Below are 18531 nucleotides of genomic sequence, written 5' to 3'. Positions count from 1 at the left end.
TGTGTTACTAGGAAAAGTACCTGGAATTCTTTCTGAAACTTGCTTTGCCAATTGGCCTATCTGATAAGCATTTGTATTTTTGTAGTTGGCTCTAGTCTCCTCCATAAAGGTATTAGTGGTCTGAGCCATCTCATTAGAAGTCTTGGCCATTTGTGCAAAGGCTTTTTCCCACTCAGCAGGCTCTCGTTGTTGACTCTGTGAAGGCTGATTATAAGTATTAGATTTGAAATCCATGCCAACTCCCTGAGCTCTCCGCTGAAAATTGTTACCACCACCAGAAAAATTCTGATTTCTCTGAAGATTTGGCTGCTGAGGGCGCTGGTCATACCATATACCATTCACCTGCATTTGTTGAGGTGAATCAGAAGAAGCAAGAGATGGACATTCATTAGGAGCATGACTGTCCGTACAGTAGTCACAGACAAAAGCAATAGACTGAGCTTGAACTCCCGCGATTTGCATCTTGTCAAGTCTAGAAGTCAAACTAGCCATTTGTTGAGCTAGCAATTTATTTTCAGCCAGAACTGACTCCTTACCTTCTAGATGGAGGCTACCTTTCTTAGACTTTGAAGATACCCCTTGATTTTCATTCCTGGCCATCCTCTCTATCAGCTCCAGAGTTTCATTCGCCCTCATGGTTTTAATAGTACCACCAGCTGCACCATTCAAAACCATTCTATCTTCAGGTGTGATGCCATTGAAAAATATTCTGACTTGATTACCAGCAGTCAAATTATAATGAGGGCACCTCTTCATCAAGTCCTTGAACCTGTTCCAGGCTGCACACAATGTTTCACCCTCAGTTTGAGTGAAGTTGGTGATATCATTCACCATTTGATTGTATCTCTCCATGGAAAAGAACTCTGCAAAGAACTTTGTAGACAAATCCTCCCATGTAGCAATGCTCCGTGCAGGCTGCCTCTCCAGCCAGCTAAGTGCTTCTCCCTTTACAGCAAAAGGGAATAATGTCAACCAGATAGCATCATCAGACACCCGAGGGTGCTTGGTTGAGTCACATATCATTAAGAACCGGTCTATGAACCTGTGAGGATCCTCATGCTCATCTCCTCCAAATTGAACTTTCTCCACCAACTGAATTATGGAAGACTTCAACTCCCAATTATTGTCAGCAATATTCGGTTGGACAATACTTGAATTAGGCCTGTTGAAGGCTGGAGTGAGGATGGTATCCATAAGTGGATTTTCAGCTTCATTATTCGCTGCCATGGTTGGGATTTCAGGTGCTTCTTCAGATTGAGCACTTGGCACTTTTGATTTCTTCTGAGCAAGTCTCCTGTTTCGCCTTTCAAACCTTGTAATTTCAGGATCAAATAACAATTTTGTAGTATCAACCTTGCCTCGCATAAAACTTCAAGAGAAGATTAGTAGCAATGTTCAAAACAAATTAAAACAAGAACAGAAGAAAATAAAATAAAATAATCACAAAAAGAAAGAAAAATCTTGAAATTCAAGATTATAAGATATAAGAAATCACAATCCCCGGCAACGGCGCCAAAAACTTGAAACAATCCGGCAAGTGTACCGATCGTTCAAGTAATAAAGTGATAAGTAAGTTATCGTCTCCACAGGGATTGTGAGCGAATATCTTATAAACGTCCTTTCAAGATATAAAACCCAAGTGATTTGAAGAACAATAGAAATTAAAGACAAAAACGTATTTTTGGATTTTAAAAATAAGAGAATGATGCAAAATGATTTGGATAAAAATATGAGAGATATTGCAGGTAAGTACACTCGCCCTATGATCCCCTCTTTTCACTACGGATTGATTCACATTGCTCAATTAAAATAAACAATCAAACAATTTATCATCCAAACAATTATTAGCTAAACCCCAATTCCTTGCAAATTTAGCCCTTTAATCACAATTAAAACCCCAATTCCTTGCAATGTTTCAATTGAGATCAAGCATTACATAGATAAATTAAACGTTTGTAATCAAGAATGCGTCTATTCCTAGCACGCATGTTAATTATTATCCTACCCCCTTTCTGGACCAAAACCCCAATATTCCTATCTAGGGTTCTAACCCTCAGATTATCATTCACTACTAAACTGATCAGATTTAATATAAACGATAAGCAATACGCACAGAGTAGGCATAAATCAATTAAATTAAAGAGCGAAAAGTAAACCAATCCATAACTAAACAAAAGGTTCACATAGGGTTTGTGACCTTACCCACAATGAAAGAAACTAGCCAAACATAATCATGGCTAAAACTAATCCAATATTCAAAAGCATAAAATTACAGAGAAAAGAGAAGAAGAAGAACTGTAGAAGAATCCTCCTGAGCTCTGCCGTCGGTCTCCTTCTGAAGAAATAGGTCGGAATCCCTAATTCTGTCAAAAGGATCCTATTTATAGGACTCTTTTCCTTCTTCCAAAAATACCCTCATAGCATCACGGTACAATTTCCCGCAACCCGGCGCCAGTTGGCGCCGGTGTGGCGCACGTTTGCGCCAAGTTGCTGCCTCGAATACCAAAAGTCGGAACCAGGTCTGGATGACATGGCGCCAGTTGGCGCCATCCTTCTTGTCTTTGGGCGCCTAGTGGCGCCATTCTTCTCTTTGTTGGGCGCCTAGTGGCGCCATCTTCTTGGAATTGGGCGCCTAGTGGCGCCATTCTCAAGGCCTCCGCTGTAAAGTTCGCAATCTGGCGCGGATTTGCGCCAGTGTGGTGCCAACTTGCGCCAAGTCTCTGGCAGTTGTACTGTGATACATCCGTGCGTGTGGAGTCGCGTCAACAGGATTTTTATAATTTGTAATTTTCACTCCTCTCTTTCCTGTAGAAACACAACTAAAAGGTGAATATTATTGATATAGAAAGAATCAATATAAATAGCAAATATGCATTTAAATTGCTCTCTTATGACCCAATTCTTATCAATTTTAACATGAAAAAACCACACTTACCAGAGGCACATCAGTTTTCGTAAGGTTTGGCTTGAAGGAGACTCCTCCACTGCTATTCAGTTGATTAATAAAGGTTGTCCTAGGAACCACAACCTCTCCTCCTTAGCTGGTAGGTTCAATCTTTTATGGCTAAGGACTAGTCTATCAGAACATCCCACATTCATAGGGAAGGAAACAATGTAGCTGACTCGCTAGCAGCCATGGCTTCTCCTCAAGATTAGATTTTGCATACAGTTGAGAATGTTCCCTCTTAGTGCTTAGAGTTTGTTAAAAAGGATATCCAAGACATTTCTACACCTAGGATCATTCGTGTGTAGCTTCCAGGGCTTCCTGGTGCTTGTTTGTTATATTCCTTCTTCTCCAGAAAAAAAAGTTTATGTGAATTTATCTTGAAGGGATTTTTTTTATTATTCCTGATTGTTTTAATAAAAAAATATACATATACCCAATCTACTGATCCAAATCGAACTCAACTGGACTTCATTAGATTGATTTGGTTCGAGTTGCAAATTTTATTTTGTTTTTTTTTTAAATCGAACTAGAGTCGCTCCAACCATACTTAATCAGATTTTCTTTATAACTATACTTGACCCAACCTGTGGTCATGCCTTCAAATTTGTGTTGCAGATAACCATCGGTTTCAATAAATTTATTTTGATTTATTTCAATTTTGTTATTATAATAAGTATTTATAAAATGTATGATTATTTAGATTAAATTATTGAATAATTTAAATTTATATAGGTTATTTTGAATATTTTGTAAATTTTAAAATAAAAGTTTATATTCTAAAAATTTATCTTATGAAAATAATATTTTGGGATAATTAAAATAATTTGTTGAGCAATAATGCAGTAGAATTGACAAAAAGTGAATTGACTCATCCCCCTCCTCTACCCAATAAAATTGGAATAGGATAAATTTATCCACTTTTTTAAAATTCTAAAAAAAATAAAATAAAAAAACCTATTTGAGTATATGGTTGGGTCTAATTCGTTGGGTTGGCTCATTTAACCAGCCACAATAACACGTTGGGTTGAGATTCTCATCCAACCAACCCTTTTGAACCTATTATGTATAAGGGCGGGTCAAAATGGGTTCAACCTGCCGCAGGACATGTTGATCCGTCAAGTCATTTTTCTTTCTTAGTATCATATATTTATCATCTAAAACTTTTATAATACCCAAAAATATTATAATCACTACTAAAAAAAACTTGTATAGTGACAGAATTGTTATGGAAATTTCATCGCTAATTTCATCGTCACTACTACTTTTCGTCACAAATTCCCTAGCAAATTATTTTGCGAGGAAATTTGTGACAAAAATTAATAGCGAGGATGAAATTAGCGACGAAATTTCTATAACAATTCCGTCACTATACAAGTTTTTTCTAGTAGTGAATTGTACTCCTCTACAAAAGATAAAGAAGAAAATACTTTATTTAAAATAAATATTATCCACATGCAAAGTTGAGCTTCTTGTCGCGTAGCTATGTTGAGCTTCTTGTTGCTCTGTTGCTTCTTTGTAATAATCAAAACTCCACATGCAAAGTATTGGTAACCTATGGTTCAACAAAATCAACCACCAATGAGCGCTTGATTATTCTCTAACAATGTGTTTGTGATCGACGACTTAATATCTATGTTCGGGAGTGAGGGGTTTAGGGTTTTAGGGACTTAATATCCGCTGCAACACGAAGGAAGGGAAGCGAGATATGCCTGTGTGAAGTCACTAGAATTGATCTAGTAGTGAGGGGTTTGGATAATTTGTATTATATTATGTGTTCAATTCTCACTTGTATAAAAAAAAAGTTATCTGTGTATGGTTTAGATCTTAGGTTAATGTTAGGGAGAAAGGAATTAAATTGGGTAAAGAAATCCTAACCCAAACAAAAAAACCCACTCAACCCTTTGAGTTAACCCGCCCTACCTTTCCCTTAATCTGTTTCAACCTATATTTATGCAGGGTGGGTTGAGTAAGGTTAATGGGCTCTACTTAGTGATCCAACCCGTCAAATTTGGAAGATTAAATGGGTTGACCCAACAACTCATACCCATTGCCACCTAAAATAGTTCAGTAAAGAAGGAGAGTTCATACAAAGAAACAAGATAGCATTTAATCAGGCCAAGAAACATGATAACAATGCAGAAATGCTTGGATTAGATCCAACATAGAATGACGACAATCCATTCTAACACCTAGGCATATTAATCCAAACACCTTATCTCATTTTATGTCTTATTATTTGCTAATTATTTAATATAAACTCCATAATGTTATGGGTGCACATGACATCTTTCACGGAAGCATTTTTTTTTTAATTTCTATTCCAGGGAAAAGAAATGGATATAAAACTCATTTGATAAAACCAGTTTATTTTTTTGTTCCCGGGACGAACTGGTTTAATTTTTACGCTGAGGAATAGAAAAAAGAATAAATTTTTTCTGTTTTTCTGTTCCCGGGCACAAAATGAGAAATATTTGTCTCTCTCAATCACTCTCCACCGTCACCATCCCGGCACGACCACTGCCACCATCGTACCACTAGTGCCGTCGTCACCACTACCACCACCACGACGATGCCACCGCCACTAACCACCATCATCATAGCCACCACACCACCGCCATCACCACCACTACCACCGTCACCAACCACCATTATTTTCGCCGAAGCTACATCCGTCACCACTACAATCACCACGCCACCGTCAACAACCACCACCACCACCGCCGCAGCCACTACCATCATCATCACTGTTGGGTGGTTTGCTGATGGTGGAAAAATATATATTCTAATGAGGGACGTTCCTCTGTTCTAAATTAGCAATAGAAAACAGAGTTGTTCCCTTACTTCCAACCCAAGTGCACGCATCAAGTAATAATGAGTGTATTAAGACCCAGATTATCGTTCCCACGAGGATAGAACTCTAAATATTGTCTTAATCTATTTTATAAAGAATGAAAATGAAAAGAAAAGTTAGTGATTGAACTGTCTGGTCAAACGTTTCCTACTGTCTTGACAACGTTCCTCAGGAACAGTAAGTTCAGTCTGATGGCAAACAATTGCTCGCTGCGTAATATATGTGATCCTTCCTGTTTAAAAGAAAGTGTGATAATAATCATTGGAGTTTGATAGATACAAGATTAAACAAAGTAAAAAAATAAAACAGTAATAACTATAATCAAGAGACAACAAGGTGGATGGTTTTAAAAATAATTTAACAGAAGGAGCGGATTCACTGCTCCATTCTTAAATAGTTATTTCCTCTCCTCAAGACTTAGCACTTTTTGGCTTTGTCCCAGTTTCTTATCTGCCAACTCTGATTCCTCAACTTAGTACAAAACCTTAAAATCGACGAAATGGCCCCTTATTCCTAAGGTGACCAATAGTATTTTTGCCATAACACTACCTTCCCCCAATGGCTAAGCTGTCTGAAATCTCTTCCTTAAGGAAATTCCTTTCTCAGTATGTGTTCAATTTCCATTGATACACAATGAATATAGCTTACTTAGCCAAAGAAATACAAAAAGCTTCAGTCAAGAGTTTTGGAAATAATTCTTTAAGAGTTTTGCAGCTTACCCGTCCCACAAATAATTCAGCCCATGGCTGATATTTTAAACATAATTATTCTAAACTGAAATCTCATAGACCCGAGATTCAGTTCAGAGATAATGATTTGGAAGAAAAGAAGAAACACTTATATTGAAATTAAACAAGAAAGATTACAACAAAATATAAAATGGAGAAGAGGGTTGGTGCTCATGGGGAGTCTTAATGGATGATACAGAGTAAGGGAGAAGGGTTGTCATTTAACTACAGTTACAACTATACAAAATTAAACTACTAACTAATACTAGGTGATCTCTTCTTTTAGGACTTCAATCCTTACAGAATTCGATGATGTTTTTGTGTTTGGAATGTCCTATTTATAGGCAGAAGAGGGAGTGACAGTCCTGTAAATCCTTTGGAGTTGGTTTCTTGATTGAAGGAACGGGACGGTGGCAACAGTGTTTGGAAGCTTGTAAATTGCTTGATGGGACAGTTTTTGTTGATGATTAGCTGTTTTCTTGCAGTCCCCCATGCCTTGTTTTTTTCTTAGCCAATGAGAACTCTTGATTCTCTGCTGTTCACGTTTCTTGGTGCTTAAGTGGTGCACCGCCTTTGCTTTTAGAAGACGTTGTTTCCACGTTTCCTGCAAAATGAACAGAAGCATTAAATGAAGGGAGAAGGTGTAATAAATGCTCTCAATCCGTTCCCCTTTTAATATGTTTTCAAAGGAATACGTCATCATCCGTTCCCCCAATATGTTTTTGTCACAAATGTGCAAAACAAGTGATTTTCATGCTGAAGTTGCTCATCAGATGAGGGAATGGATGGTATTTTGCCATCAAAATGGGCTTAGATGGGAACGAATTTACGTCCCATCAATCACCACCGTACCATTACTTCCACCGTCGCCACTATCACACCACCATCGTCGCCACCTCTACCACTGCTGCCATCGTCGCAACCACTGTCGTCACCACCACCATCGCTATCACTACCACCGCCGCCGCTGCCACATTACCATCATCATCGCCGCAATCACTGCTGTTACCACCACTAATATGCCATCATCACGCTGCCACCACTACTACCACCATTACCACCACTGTCGCCGCCGCCACCACCACACATATCATATGGAAAGGAAAGTGATGATCCAAAATTTTTATATTTAATAGGAATTATTTTTATTATATTGTTTGTTGTGCTATCAAATATAATTCTTATTCTCAGAATAAAAATAGAACATGTTATCAAACAAAATTTTTTCCTCGAAAATTGTTATAAGGCACATAAATGTAAAAGATTTTTTTTTTTTTTCAGAATCAGTGCCATGAAATAGAATGGTTGTTATGCACATCTTATATATAAAAAAACACAATAATTGAGAAAAATGAACTCATATAAAAAGAATTAATCGGTAATCACTCAAGTAGCATAAACCAAAACATGCAAGTTGCCTTTTCATTTTAGACAACCGTTCATAAACACAAGTGGTTGAACCAATGTACCATCTTTAGACTCGAGTGGACCACTCGATGTAAGTTAGAACTTTAACAAATGTCACATGGTAGTCAAGTGAACATATACAGCACCACATTGAATTGCATATCATTAATTGATGTGATTATCATTAATATCTATTATTGTTAACCAGAATTTATCAGTATACAACACAACCTTTAAATATATTGTACACATGAATTTCAATACACATTTTTTGGGTTAAGAATAATCCAATAATATGTAAAGAAAGAGAGGTCAAAGGATTGAAAAGGGAGCAAAAATAATTATGATTTTTTTCGTAAGAACATCTCATCAAACACTAGGTAGGTTACCCCACTTTTTAAGCCCACGAGAAAAACAATGGAAGGGGGAAATTCCAATCTCGAACCTAGATTCAGAGAGGGAATGTTTGTAACATAAATCATCATGCACAACTATATTCTCTTAGAATTAGAAATGCAACCTAGGATACCAAATACAAGAACTTTTAATCCAAATCCACAAGTAACCATGCCTCAACCAAGCACATAATTTATTTTTTATTTCAGAAACAACATAAGACCAAGAATGAATGAAATCAAATTTAAGATTGGAAAAGACAAGTACTTACAGACCCTGCACAACAAATGAGAGGTGTCAGGACTTTAGGGATAGGGTATTGGGTACAAGGAGTGGGCATGCCTAGTGGAGGTGCAGAGTAGATGAAAAGGGCCAAGGGGTTGTGCCATTGAGCCTTTGTGTGACTATTGTGTGGTGGCTGTCATAATAATTAGGAAAAGGGTGGGAAGGGGAATAATTGGATAAGAGCCCGTTTCTTTCGCTTTCTTAAAAAAGTAATTTTATCTCTTCGTTATTTTAGAAGTGTTTTTTTTATAAAATTTAAAGCTATTTATATTTTTATAAAAATATTTAGTTTTTGAAAAAAATGTTTGACTTTTGACTTTTGGTTTTTTTAGAAATTAAAATTTTTTTAACTTTTTTTGTGACTTTTGCTTTTTTCAAAAGTAGACATCCAAACAAACTCAAAATGAGAAGTACTTTTTTTAAAGAAAAAAAATAACTTTTGAAAAAAAAAAACTCATCTAAACAACCCTAAAAACCTAGGAAGAAAGAAAAAATCATAATCCAAAATCGTGATCCAACCCCAAACCCAGCTCAACCCAATATAAAAAATAAAATCCAATGGGTCAACTTATCTCGCTGAATTCTAATCCACTGCAACTCACTTATGCGGGGTGAGTTATATGGATTAATGGGTTCATTTGCGTAACTCAAACCGAAAAAAATAACAGGCTAAATGAATCCGTAAAAAATAACTCAACCCAATTGGCAAGACTCTTTTTGCTAACCCTATGATGCATATATAATTTTGTTTTTGTTAAATTAATAACTATATAAACCAAGGGTCCGTCGAATATTATATTATATTATATGATGTAAGTTGTGTCATATCATACTCTTGTAAATATATATTTAGAGAAATACATAGTTATAGTATTAAAGTTATTTTTTTCCCTCTTTATGTCAGCCAACAGCTTTTAATAATTATATACTCCAAAATATATAGTTATAAGAAAGTAACAATATAACATGATACAACTTATATCATTTAACATAGAAAAAAATGTATGTCATTTTAAAGAATATAAAATTATATCATTTTAAGTGTAAAAAAAGATAAATTATAAAAAAAAATAGACAAAAAAAATAAAAATGTGAGTCACACATTTTTTTTATAATGTTTACATTTCTCATAAACACAACTTTTATTGAGTCCAAATTCCCAGGCCTAATCTGTCTACCCCAAACAACCGAGGCGCGCATTGATTATAACAAAAACAATTTATTAATGCATTATTTTTTACACTATATTCTTATGTTTTAATAAAAAAATCCGAGGTATCCTCATTTTTTCCCTTAAAAATAAAGAAGTAAGGTGTGATATAGAAACGTAACCTATAAAAGTAGCATTATTAATTTTTTCCATAAATTAATTGTTTCATGTGATTTTCTAGTGTCTGTAAATTCAAAATAATATTAATATGACTCAAATTAATATGACTCAAAATAATATTAATTATTTCCATAAAATAATTGTTTCATGTGATTTTCTAGTGTCAAAATAACATTAATAGGACTCAAATTACAATAAATGTTATATAGGTATTATATTTATTATTTAAAATAATTTAAATTATAAATATATTTAAATTATGAAATTTAATAATATGTATTGTTGCCGTGAACCCAAATTTGTATTAACATCTCTTATAAATTTAACTGGGGCCTTTCTCAATTAGAAAATGACTTCTGTAACTCGTGACATTTTTCCTCTTATGTTATTTCAATCGTCTAATTTCACTAACTTTCACCATAGAACCAATTTGTCCAACCCATCTTCCTTTTTATTTCATAACTCATTCCATGATGTATAACGATGAATTCTTTCAAACATTACATTGCTTGCAACCTCGATGTTAAACGCTTCCCTAAATCAATCAAAATTTTGAAAGATCATAATTATTGCTTATAAGGCTTTCTTAAATGTTTATCTAAATTCTACTTAATGTATTTTATATTTTACGTAGAAAAATAAAGTTTATTTAATAAATGAACAAATGTAATATAAGTTAAACTTATTAGGAGAGGGTTGATGATCAAAGATTGAGGTAATTTATAGGAAATTGCACGTTCAAACTCATGCCACTGTTTAAAAAAAAAAAGTTATGTAAGCTACTTATGCAGCACTTCATGATTTGCACTTTCATTCTGGGATTTACCTAATTATACTGCTGTCTTGGTCCCATAAAATGTGGGCAAGTCTATAGATGCTGTGACGACTAGTCGTCTTCATAATCTCTTCCATTCGGTGACGACAAATTGTGGAATTCGATGCTACTTTAGATGCTGTGAGTCAGTCGCCTAAATTTTTTTCTTCTTCTGCAATAGCCCATTTTGTGGGATCCATGGACCCACTTAAAATTTTCTTGGGCTGTCCATATTGAACCAAGTCACACTCCTCTCTCTTTCTCTATCCATGCTTTTCAGTTTCTATTCTAATGATAATTTTATTATGAATTGCTTTATAAAAAATAAGAGGTCATTTTCTTTTTGGGTCTTCATCTTTTCATTTTCCTGTTGGAGAAGAAGGTCCACACTCCACACCACGTTTTGGAAGGTGAGAACATGATTTGTAGTCAGTGTCTCAGACTCTCATTGCTTACGGTTTCCATTTGTTTCGACCGCTACACACCATTTGGGTGCATGTTAGAATGTCTTTCATCGCTCTTTACACGTCATCTTCTCTTCTTCTGGCCCAATTTTTTTTTTTTTTTTTTTCATTTCTATTAAATCAAATTAGAAAGTAATCAGCAATTACTCTTTAATGATGTAAATTAATCATTTTTACAGAGATCTTGTTTTGGTTGTTTGGAACCTTCTTTTTATTGATTCTAGCTAGCTTCCTTCAATTGCAAGTTGCAAAATAGAGTAATGAATTATAGTTTTGTTTTTGGCTGTGTGTACTTTGACAAAAGTCTATGCACTTATTTATTCCTCGTCCCGAGTGATTCAATATTATCCTAAAACTTAAAAATAAAGGCTCTAAAGCATTATTTTTGTATTAATGATTTTATATTATATTTCTTTAACATGTATCTATCTCCTTTTATTTATGTTAAGAAATTTTATAATATTAATTAAATTTATGACCAGTTAATCATAAAAACTTTAATACCATATAAAATAGCATAAGATGTTATATACTCATGTAAATCGTTTTTATATATTACTTCCTTACTTTAACATTATACATTTCCAAATGTTCTTTTCTTATATTATCCCAGTTCGTTTTAATTATTTACAAAATTACTTTTTCTCTTTCTCTTCTTTCCATTTTGTTTTTAAATTTTTTTTATTGGACCAGTACTCCATGAAAAAACCGTCGTGGCTATGGAGGAAATGGAAAAAGTTCTAGAATTGGTCAATACCATTGTTAAATTTTTGGGATATAGACAGTGCAGTTTCACTTCTTTTCCCTTTGTAAATGCAAAGTCAGGTTGTTTTGTTTTGTTTTGAGTTAACTCAATCTTAATTATCTATTTGAGGCGAGTTGATGTTGCTACTCACGGCAAGTGCACCGATCGTACAAGTAATATAATGATTAAGTAAGAGATCGTTCCCACGAGGATTACGGTTCAAGCACCAATTCACTATCGCAACTTAAGTTGGACAATCAAAAGTGTATTTGGAAACAGGATTTGGATTGTAAAATTGAAGTTATTAAATATTAAAGCTAACTACTCGCAAGAATTAAAAACAAGAAATTAAGGATTTGAATAAGTTGATAAAATAAAAACGTAGCTAGGGGTTCGATTTCATTCAATCTCCTTATTACGTTTGAATTCCTTCTTAATGTTAATTGTCCTTAGTATCAATCTAATCAATTCTTTCGCATGTTATTAGAGCTCAATCCCTTGTTACTCTAAAACCTTTACAAAATTGGAAGAACCCCAGTTCCCCGGTTATTCCCCACGCATGCAAGCATTAAATTCAAGAATCTTAAAGATTACGCAAACCCTATGTCTATCCCTAGAATCATAACGTTTACGATGAAGTTATCAGATATGGATCACACACCAACATTCCTATTGTCATGCATTCACCGATGATCATTATATAAGATTCAAGCCTATATAAAGCATTAAAAACAGATAACTTCATTCATGATATAAAGGAAAATTAACACAGCGAATTGTTCAAAACATAATAAATCGACTAAACTCCATCTAACCCTAACTACTTAAAGAACTAGCTGGACATGGCAAAATCAAGAACAAAAGAAAATAGAAAAGCTCCCCCAAACTCTATAAGTGATTGGTGGATCTTCAATATCTCCAGTGAACACTTGACGTTGATCCGTCTCCGCCGCTCACGAACATGAATCTGATGTTCCTCCGCGTTCCTTCAGCCTCCGAGCACCCAAGAGTCGTTTAGCAATGTAAAAGTTATGTATTTATGGTCTCCAATGGTCCTTTTATTGGCCAAGAGTTTGTATCCCAATATAACACATTGAATGGGCCTAAGTTGGATCTGACTGGGCGCTTAAGCTTGTTGTAGCGCGCTTAAGCGCCCTAGGACGGTGATTTCTGAATCGCGTTGCGCGCTGAAGCGCTCTGGAGGGCGCTTAAGCGCGCTCCTTGCGACAACATTTTCTTCTTGTGGCGTGCTTAAGCCCTGAGTTGGGGGCTTAAGCGCCCAGAGGCAGTAGCTATTTGCGTTTTTAGGGAGCTTAAGCTTCTGAATGGGGGCTTAAGCTCCCACTTCTAACAACTTGATAAGATCTTCAATCTTATTGTTTTCACCTTGATTCATCTTCTTTTCTGATTTGATCTCTCTTTATCTAAATCTTCATATTTGAATCATTTGTTATCAAATCCCTTTAAAAATAACAAATATATTAATTAGTTCCAACAATCAGATAATGTTCATGATTATCATTTTAAAACCCTGATTTTTGACTTGTTCAACTAGATAATTCATATTATCTTAGTCCATTAAACAAGATAAACTAAAGGTTTATCAAACAATTCCCAGATTTGAACATTGCTGTCCTCAGCAATTAATTAGAATAAAACTATGGGAAAGTTTGGAGACGGCTAGTCATGCTTAATGAATAACAGACAGAAAACTGATCAATGATAAGATATCAAAGTATTCAGACTTATTAAAATTCAATGACACATCAATTTCAAGCAAACAGTCATAATTCACCAGTCATAAAATCTTAACATGCGTTCTTAAAAGAAAGAGTAGTACAATTTAATTTCCACAACACCCTCTCACTGGATTTTTATTTAATCACTCACACTCAGTGTTTAAGGGTATGTGTTTCACTCTTACTTTACTGAATTAACACTACCATAAGCTTGTTTATATTCTCACTCTCCACAGTCTTACTAGTATACAAAGTCAATCAAGAGGTCTTTGTTAAGGTTATAACGTGGCTTAGGTAAAAGGAAAGGAATCATATGGGTAAGTGGCTTAAGATAACTGATCAAAATTCAACTTCAAAGAGGAACTAGTTTAACATATAGTAAACAGACTTCTCTTATTTTCCTTCTCTTTTCTTCTTCCACTTATTCATATAATATAAGTCTTTTATTTCTTTTCCTTCTTCCTTTTGTTTTTCTTTTTCTGTTTTTCAACAGTTCAACCTTTTTCTTTTCATTTCCTTTTTCCACCACTTTGTGGCAATTTCCCTCTTTTCACCTTTTTCTCTCATACACTTAGAGTTTGACTTTCTCTTTTTGTTTCAATCCTATCCAGTTCCTCATTTAATTTTGAAAATTAATCAGTTCAGGTGAGGATGTGTATGGAATGGCTATTCATAATGTACTGTCAATGAACAAATAGGCCTCGGCTCAAAAGGGCTTAATCTAAGAATAAACCTTCAGGGTGGCTATTTGGCTATCTAGCTTTTAAAAAGAACTGCCTCTATCATTTTAACAATTGTATACTACAGACCATTTCAAAGAGAAACAAAACAAGTTCTAGAGTGATTCAACAGTAAAGTTCACACCACAAAAAAAATTCTGTTTAGGCTCAAAAGCTTACGGCTAAGGATGTGAGACTTATTTTCCACTCTCTCTTTGATTACTCTAGTTATTCTTCTCTTATTCCAGTGAACTATGAAGCATGCTTGACTGACGCTCATTTATGTACGAAAATAAAATTTATTTACATCATTATACTCTTGATATCAACTATCAACCAATTTCATGTAATTATTCATTATGCATCCATATCAAGCACAATGGAAAATCTCTTAAGATCCACTAATTATTTATTGACTAAGATGGAAGGGGTCTTAAAACTAATTTAAAAAGAAAAACTTAAATAGTAAACTAACTAATATATATGAAGACCTTAAAATAAACTAATATGTAATCAAAATAATTCTAAAATAAACTAATACTAAATAATGTAAAAATAATGAACTATAATATGAAAATAATATTAAGAAACTCCCCTGAAAAACTGCATTTGTAATTTGGATATTTCTGTGTACTCCGTGTAATCATGAGTTTCTCCTTCCGACCATGTGAAGTTTATGGTCTGATAAATTGCGTGGGTACCCATTCCCAGATTTAAATCTTGCTGTCCTCAGCAATAAATTTAAATCTAAAAAGAATCCTAAGCAAGATATCAGAAAAAAATGATACTGTACTCTGCACACATGTCACAAATAAAGAAACTACGTCAGCATGTCATATATCCAAAAAAATCAGTCATGTCAGGATCAGTCTCAATATACATCTCATGTCAACATGCACTAAAATCAACAAAAGAAAAAAAATCTAAACATTGAGACAATGGTCAATCCTCATCAATTTCAGTAGTGGGTGCAATATCATTTCTATCAGCATCCTGAGTAGTGTCTGCAACCATATCAGCATTAGTATTCGAGTATCCAGCATGTTTGCAAAGTTAGTGCAATTTCCACATAATAATTCCCAGATTTATATTCAGATGCATCTGAAAATAATAATGAGTATATGGAACTGAAATACTTTAACAGTATGCATAATGTCAAAGATGAGCGCGCTTAAGCGCAGTGATTCGAGCTTAAGCGCGCTGAGGCAGTGAGAAATGGATAAAAATTTATTTAGCGCGCTTAAGCTTCCTCTCTCGCGCTTAAGCGCGGAGAGGCAGTGGGTTATGGTCACTTTTTATTGTTTATCGCGCTTAAGCTTCCCCTTGGGGGCTTAAGCGCGCTCTTTGTATGGGTTTTTTCAATCGTGGAGCGCGCTTAAGCGCGATTTGGAGAGCTTAAGCGCGCTAGGGCCGAGAGAAATTTCACTTTTGGGGGCTTAAGCCTCCTTTAAGGGCTTAAGCTCTCAATACTTAAAAAAAAATTTCTCCATATTTTCCTATTCCTTGCATTCATCTCTACTGTGTATTCTTCCACCTCAATAATTCTGCTCAGTATCATACACAAAACATATAAATGAATAAGAGTTGCGTACCTGTGTATCCTTTAATCCCACTTACACCTGAAAGTCCATCTCAACAGAATTTGATCATTAACCTCAATGTTTTTATTTTTTTTGATTTTTATGATATGACTAAAATAAACTATGCTAAGAATAATTAAAATAAGCTAAACTAAAATTAAATTACTAAATACTAAAATGTTGGAAAATAAAAATATAGCTGGGTTGCTTCCCACAAGCGCTTGTTTTACGTCACGAGCCTGACGTACCTCTTTTACGTTCATGGTGGCTCAAAGCATGGGCTTGGTGATGACCAAGCTCCATCATTCAGAAATGGTGTCCTCCCATAGTACTCTTGTGCATATGAGTGAGATGCAGTAGGCTCAATAGCTTTGAATTTGGTGTTTACGTGCTTTCCCTTGCTCCTGAGCTTCTCCATTTTAACCTTTGGCTTACTTTCTTGAGAAGAATTCTCTTTGTGCTCTTCTTCTCCTTTCTTTTCACTAATATAGTAGACTTGATCTTGCAGTTGAATTATAGGTGAAGGGACTTCTTTATCAAAGAACTTGAAAATTGCTTGCTCCCCGTCTACCCGTAAGATCAACTCGCCTTTCGGTACATCAATCAGCGCTCCTAAGGTTGCCAAGAAAGGTCTTCCGAAGATCATAGGAATAGTAGAATTTTCCTCTATATCAAGGATGACAAAATCAACAGGAATGATGAATTTGTCAACCTTTACCAGTATGTCCTCAATAATGCCATAAGCTTGCTTTGTAGAGCGGTCAGCCAGTTGCACTATTGTCTTGGTTGGCCTTACTTCAGTGATCCCCAGTTTCTTCATCATAAATAGTGGCATCACGTTGATGCTGGCACCGAGATCACATAGAACATTTTTCACTTCCATATTGCCTATGTTGCATGGAATGCTGAATCTTCCTGGATCTTTAAGCTTTGGAGGCAACTTTTTCTGGATAATGGCACTGCATTCCTCTGTCAGCGTCACCGTCTCACATTCTTGTAGCTTACGCTTTCGTGATAGAAGATCTTTCATGAACTTTGCGTAATTGGGCATGTTCTCCAAGGCTTCAGTAAACGGGATATTGATTTGCAGCTTCTTGAAAATGTCAAGGAACTTGGAATACTGCTGCTTTTTGATTTCCTCTCTGAACCTCTGCGGATATGGAATCTTTGCATAAGGTGAGAGCTCCAATGGCTTTTCTTGCCTTTCTTGAGCTTTCTTTTTCTCCCATTTGAACTCTTTCTTTTCAGGAACAGTTTTCTCTGCAGCAAATTCTTTGGCAACTTCCTTTTCTTTTTCCTTTTCAGTTGCAAGTTCATCATCTTTCTTTTTCTCAACTGAAGGCTTTACCACAGGTTCAATGGCTTTCTCACTCATAGTAGTAATCGCATTGCAGTGTTCCCTACTTGGATTTGGAATAGTGTTACCTGGAAAAGTTCCTTGAACTCTTTCAGTGAACTGCTTTGATAGCTGGCCAATCTGAGTTTCAAGATTCCGGATAGAAGCTTCTTGATTCCGGAATGAGGCCCTTGTCTCTTGCATAAAGGTTGAAGTGTCCTCTCTGAAATTATTGGAACTTTGAATGTAGTCTGATGTGGTCTTGGATAGTTGTGCAAAGGCCTTTTCCCATTCTGATTGTTGTGGAGGTTGCTGTTGCACTGGCATAGGAGGATTCAGCTGATGGTTCGAACTGTAACTAAATCCTGGGTGTTGATTTTGATTTTTATTTCTCCACCCTTGATTTTGATTATTGCCGTATTGGTTCCTCCCTGGATTATATGGAGCTTTTTGATCATGCCAAATTCCATTAACATCTGCAGTTTCGGGTGCCTGGCAGTCTTCAGTAGCATGAGTACCTGCACAAATATCACAAATGATAGCAGGAGTATTAACAGAAGAAACTTGAAATTCAGAAAATTGTTTTGCGAGAGCATCTAGCTGTTGTTGCTGTTTCTTATTGGATTGTAAAATCTGCTCATTCTGAGCCAAGATGGCATCACAACCATCAAGCTTCATTATCCCCGCTCTTCTCTGTGGTACTGGAGCATTATCGTACTCTTGAGAGGCTAGAGATTCTAGCAATTCTAAAGCTTCCTCTGGAGTTTTTGTTTTTAAGGACCCTCCTGATGCAGCATTCACCAATGTCCTTGTGTTGGGCGTCATCCCTTGGAGAAAGTTCTCGCTTGTTCCCATGCTTCAATGCCATGTTGGGGACACTTCCTGAGTAGTCCTTTGAATCTTTCTCATGCTTCATATAGAGATTCACTTCCTTTTTGTTCAAAAGAAGTGATATCCGCCTTGAGCTTTGCCATTTTCGAAGATGAGAAAAATTTGTCCAAAAATTTGGTTGCCAAGTCGTCCCAGTGAGTGATGCTTCCTTGAGGTAACGATTGCAACCATCCTCTTGCTTCATCTTTAAGTGAACATGTGAACAACCTGAGCAAAATAGCATCCCGAGACACCCCATTCATCTTAAAGGTATCACAATATAGCAAGAAGTTTTCCAGATGGATGTAAGGGTCTTCCGT

General features: G+C 35.5%; 1 protein-coding gene and 1 non-coding gene across 2 annotated transcripts; one reads left to right on the top strand and one right to left on the bottom strand.

Annotated features, from left to right (window-relative positions):
- Window positions 1-15367: 15367 nt before the first annotated feature.
- Window positions 15368-18196, bottom strand: LOC133296490 (uncharacterized). The gene is made up of 4 exons (XM_061495488.1): window positions 17860-18196; window positions 17354-17661; window positions 16489-17302; window positions 15368-15429 (listed from the first exon to the last, which is right to left on the bottom strand). The coding sequence occupies exons 1-4, from the start codon at window positions 18194-18196 to the stop codon at window positions 15368-15370; spliced, it is 1521 nt and encodes a 506-aa protein (XP_061351472.1).
- Window positions 18197-18202: 6 nt separating this feature from the next.
- LOC133296491 (small nucleolar RNA R71) lies at window positions 18203-18309 on the top strand. The gene has a single exon (XR_009749512.1). It is a non-coding gene; the product is annotated as a small nucleolar RNA R71 (small nucleolar RNA).
- The last annotated feature ends 222 nt before the right edge of the window (window positions 18310-18531 follow it).

The sequence above is a fragment of the Gastrolobium bilobum genome, unplaced genomic scaffold, assembly GCF_033153095.1.
Source record: "Gastrolobium bilobum isolate Gb01-03AN ecotype WA unplaced genomic scaffold, APGP_CSIRO_Gbil_v1 utg35740, whole genome shotgun sequence".
NCBI lineage: Eukaryota > Viridiplantae > Streptophyta > Magnoliopsida > Fabales > Fabaceae > Gastrolobium > Gastrolobium bilobum.
The sequence above is the reverse complement of the archived record's forward strand: the minus strand, read 5'-3'. Positions and strand labels throughout refer to the sequence as shown.

Coding starts and splice junctions, on each gene's coding strand:
- LOC133296490 (XM_061495488.1), bottom strand. CDS start 18,196: ATGGGAACAAGCGAGAACTTTCTCCAAGGGATGACGCCCAACACAAGG. Junction 17,303..17,353: donor AGAAAGCCATTGAACCTGTG/GTAAAGCCTTCA, acceptor GCAACTGAAAAG/GAAAAAGAAAAGGAAGTTGC. Junction 15,430..16,488: donor AGATCAAGTCTACTATATTA/GTGAAAAGAAAG, acceptor ATATGGTTGCAG/ACACTACTCAGGATGCTGAT.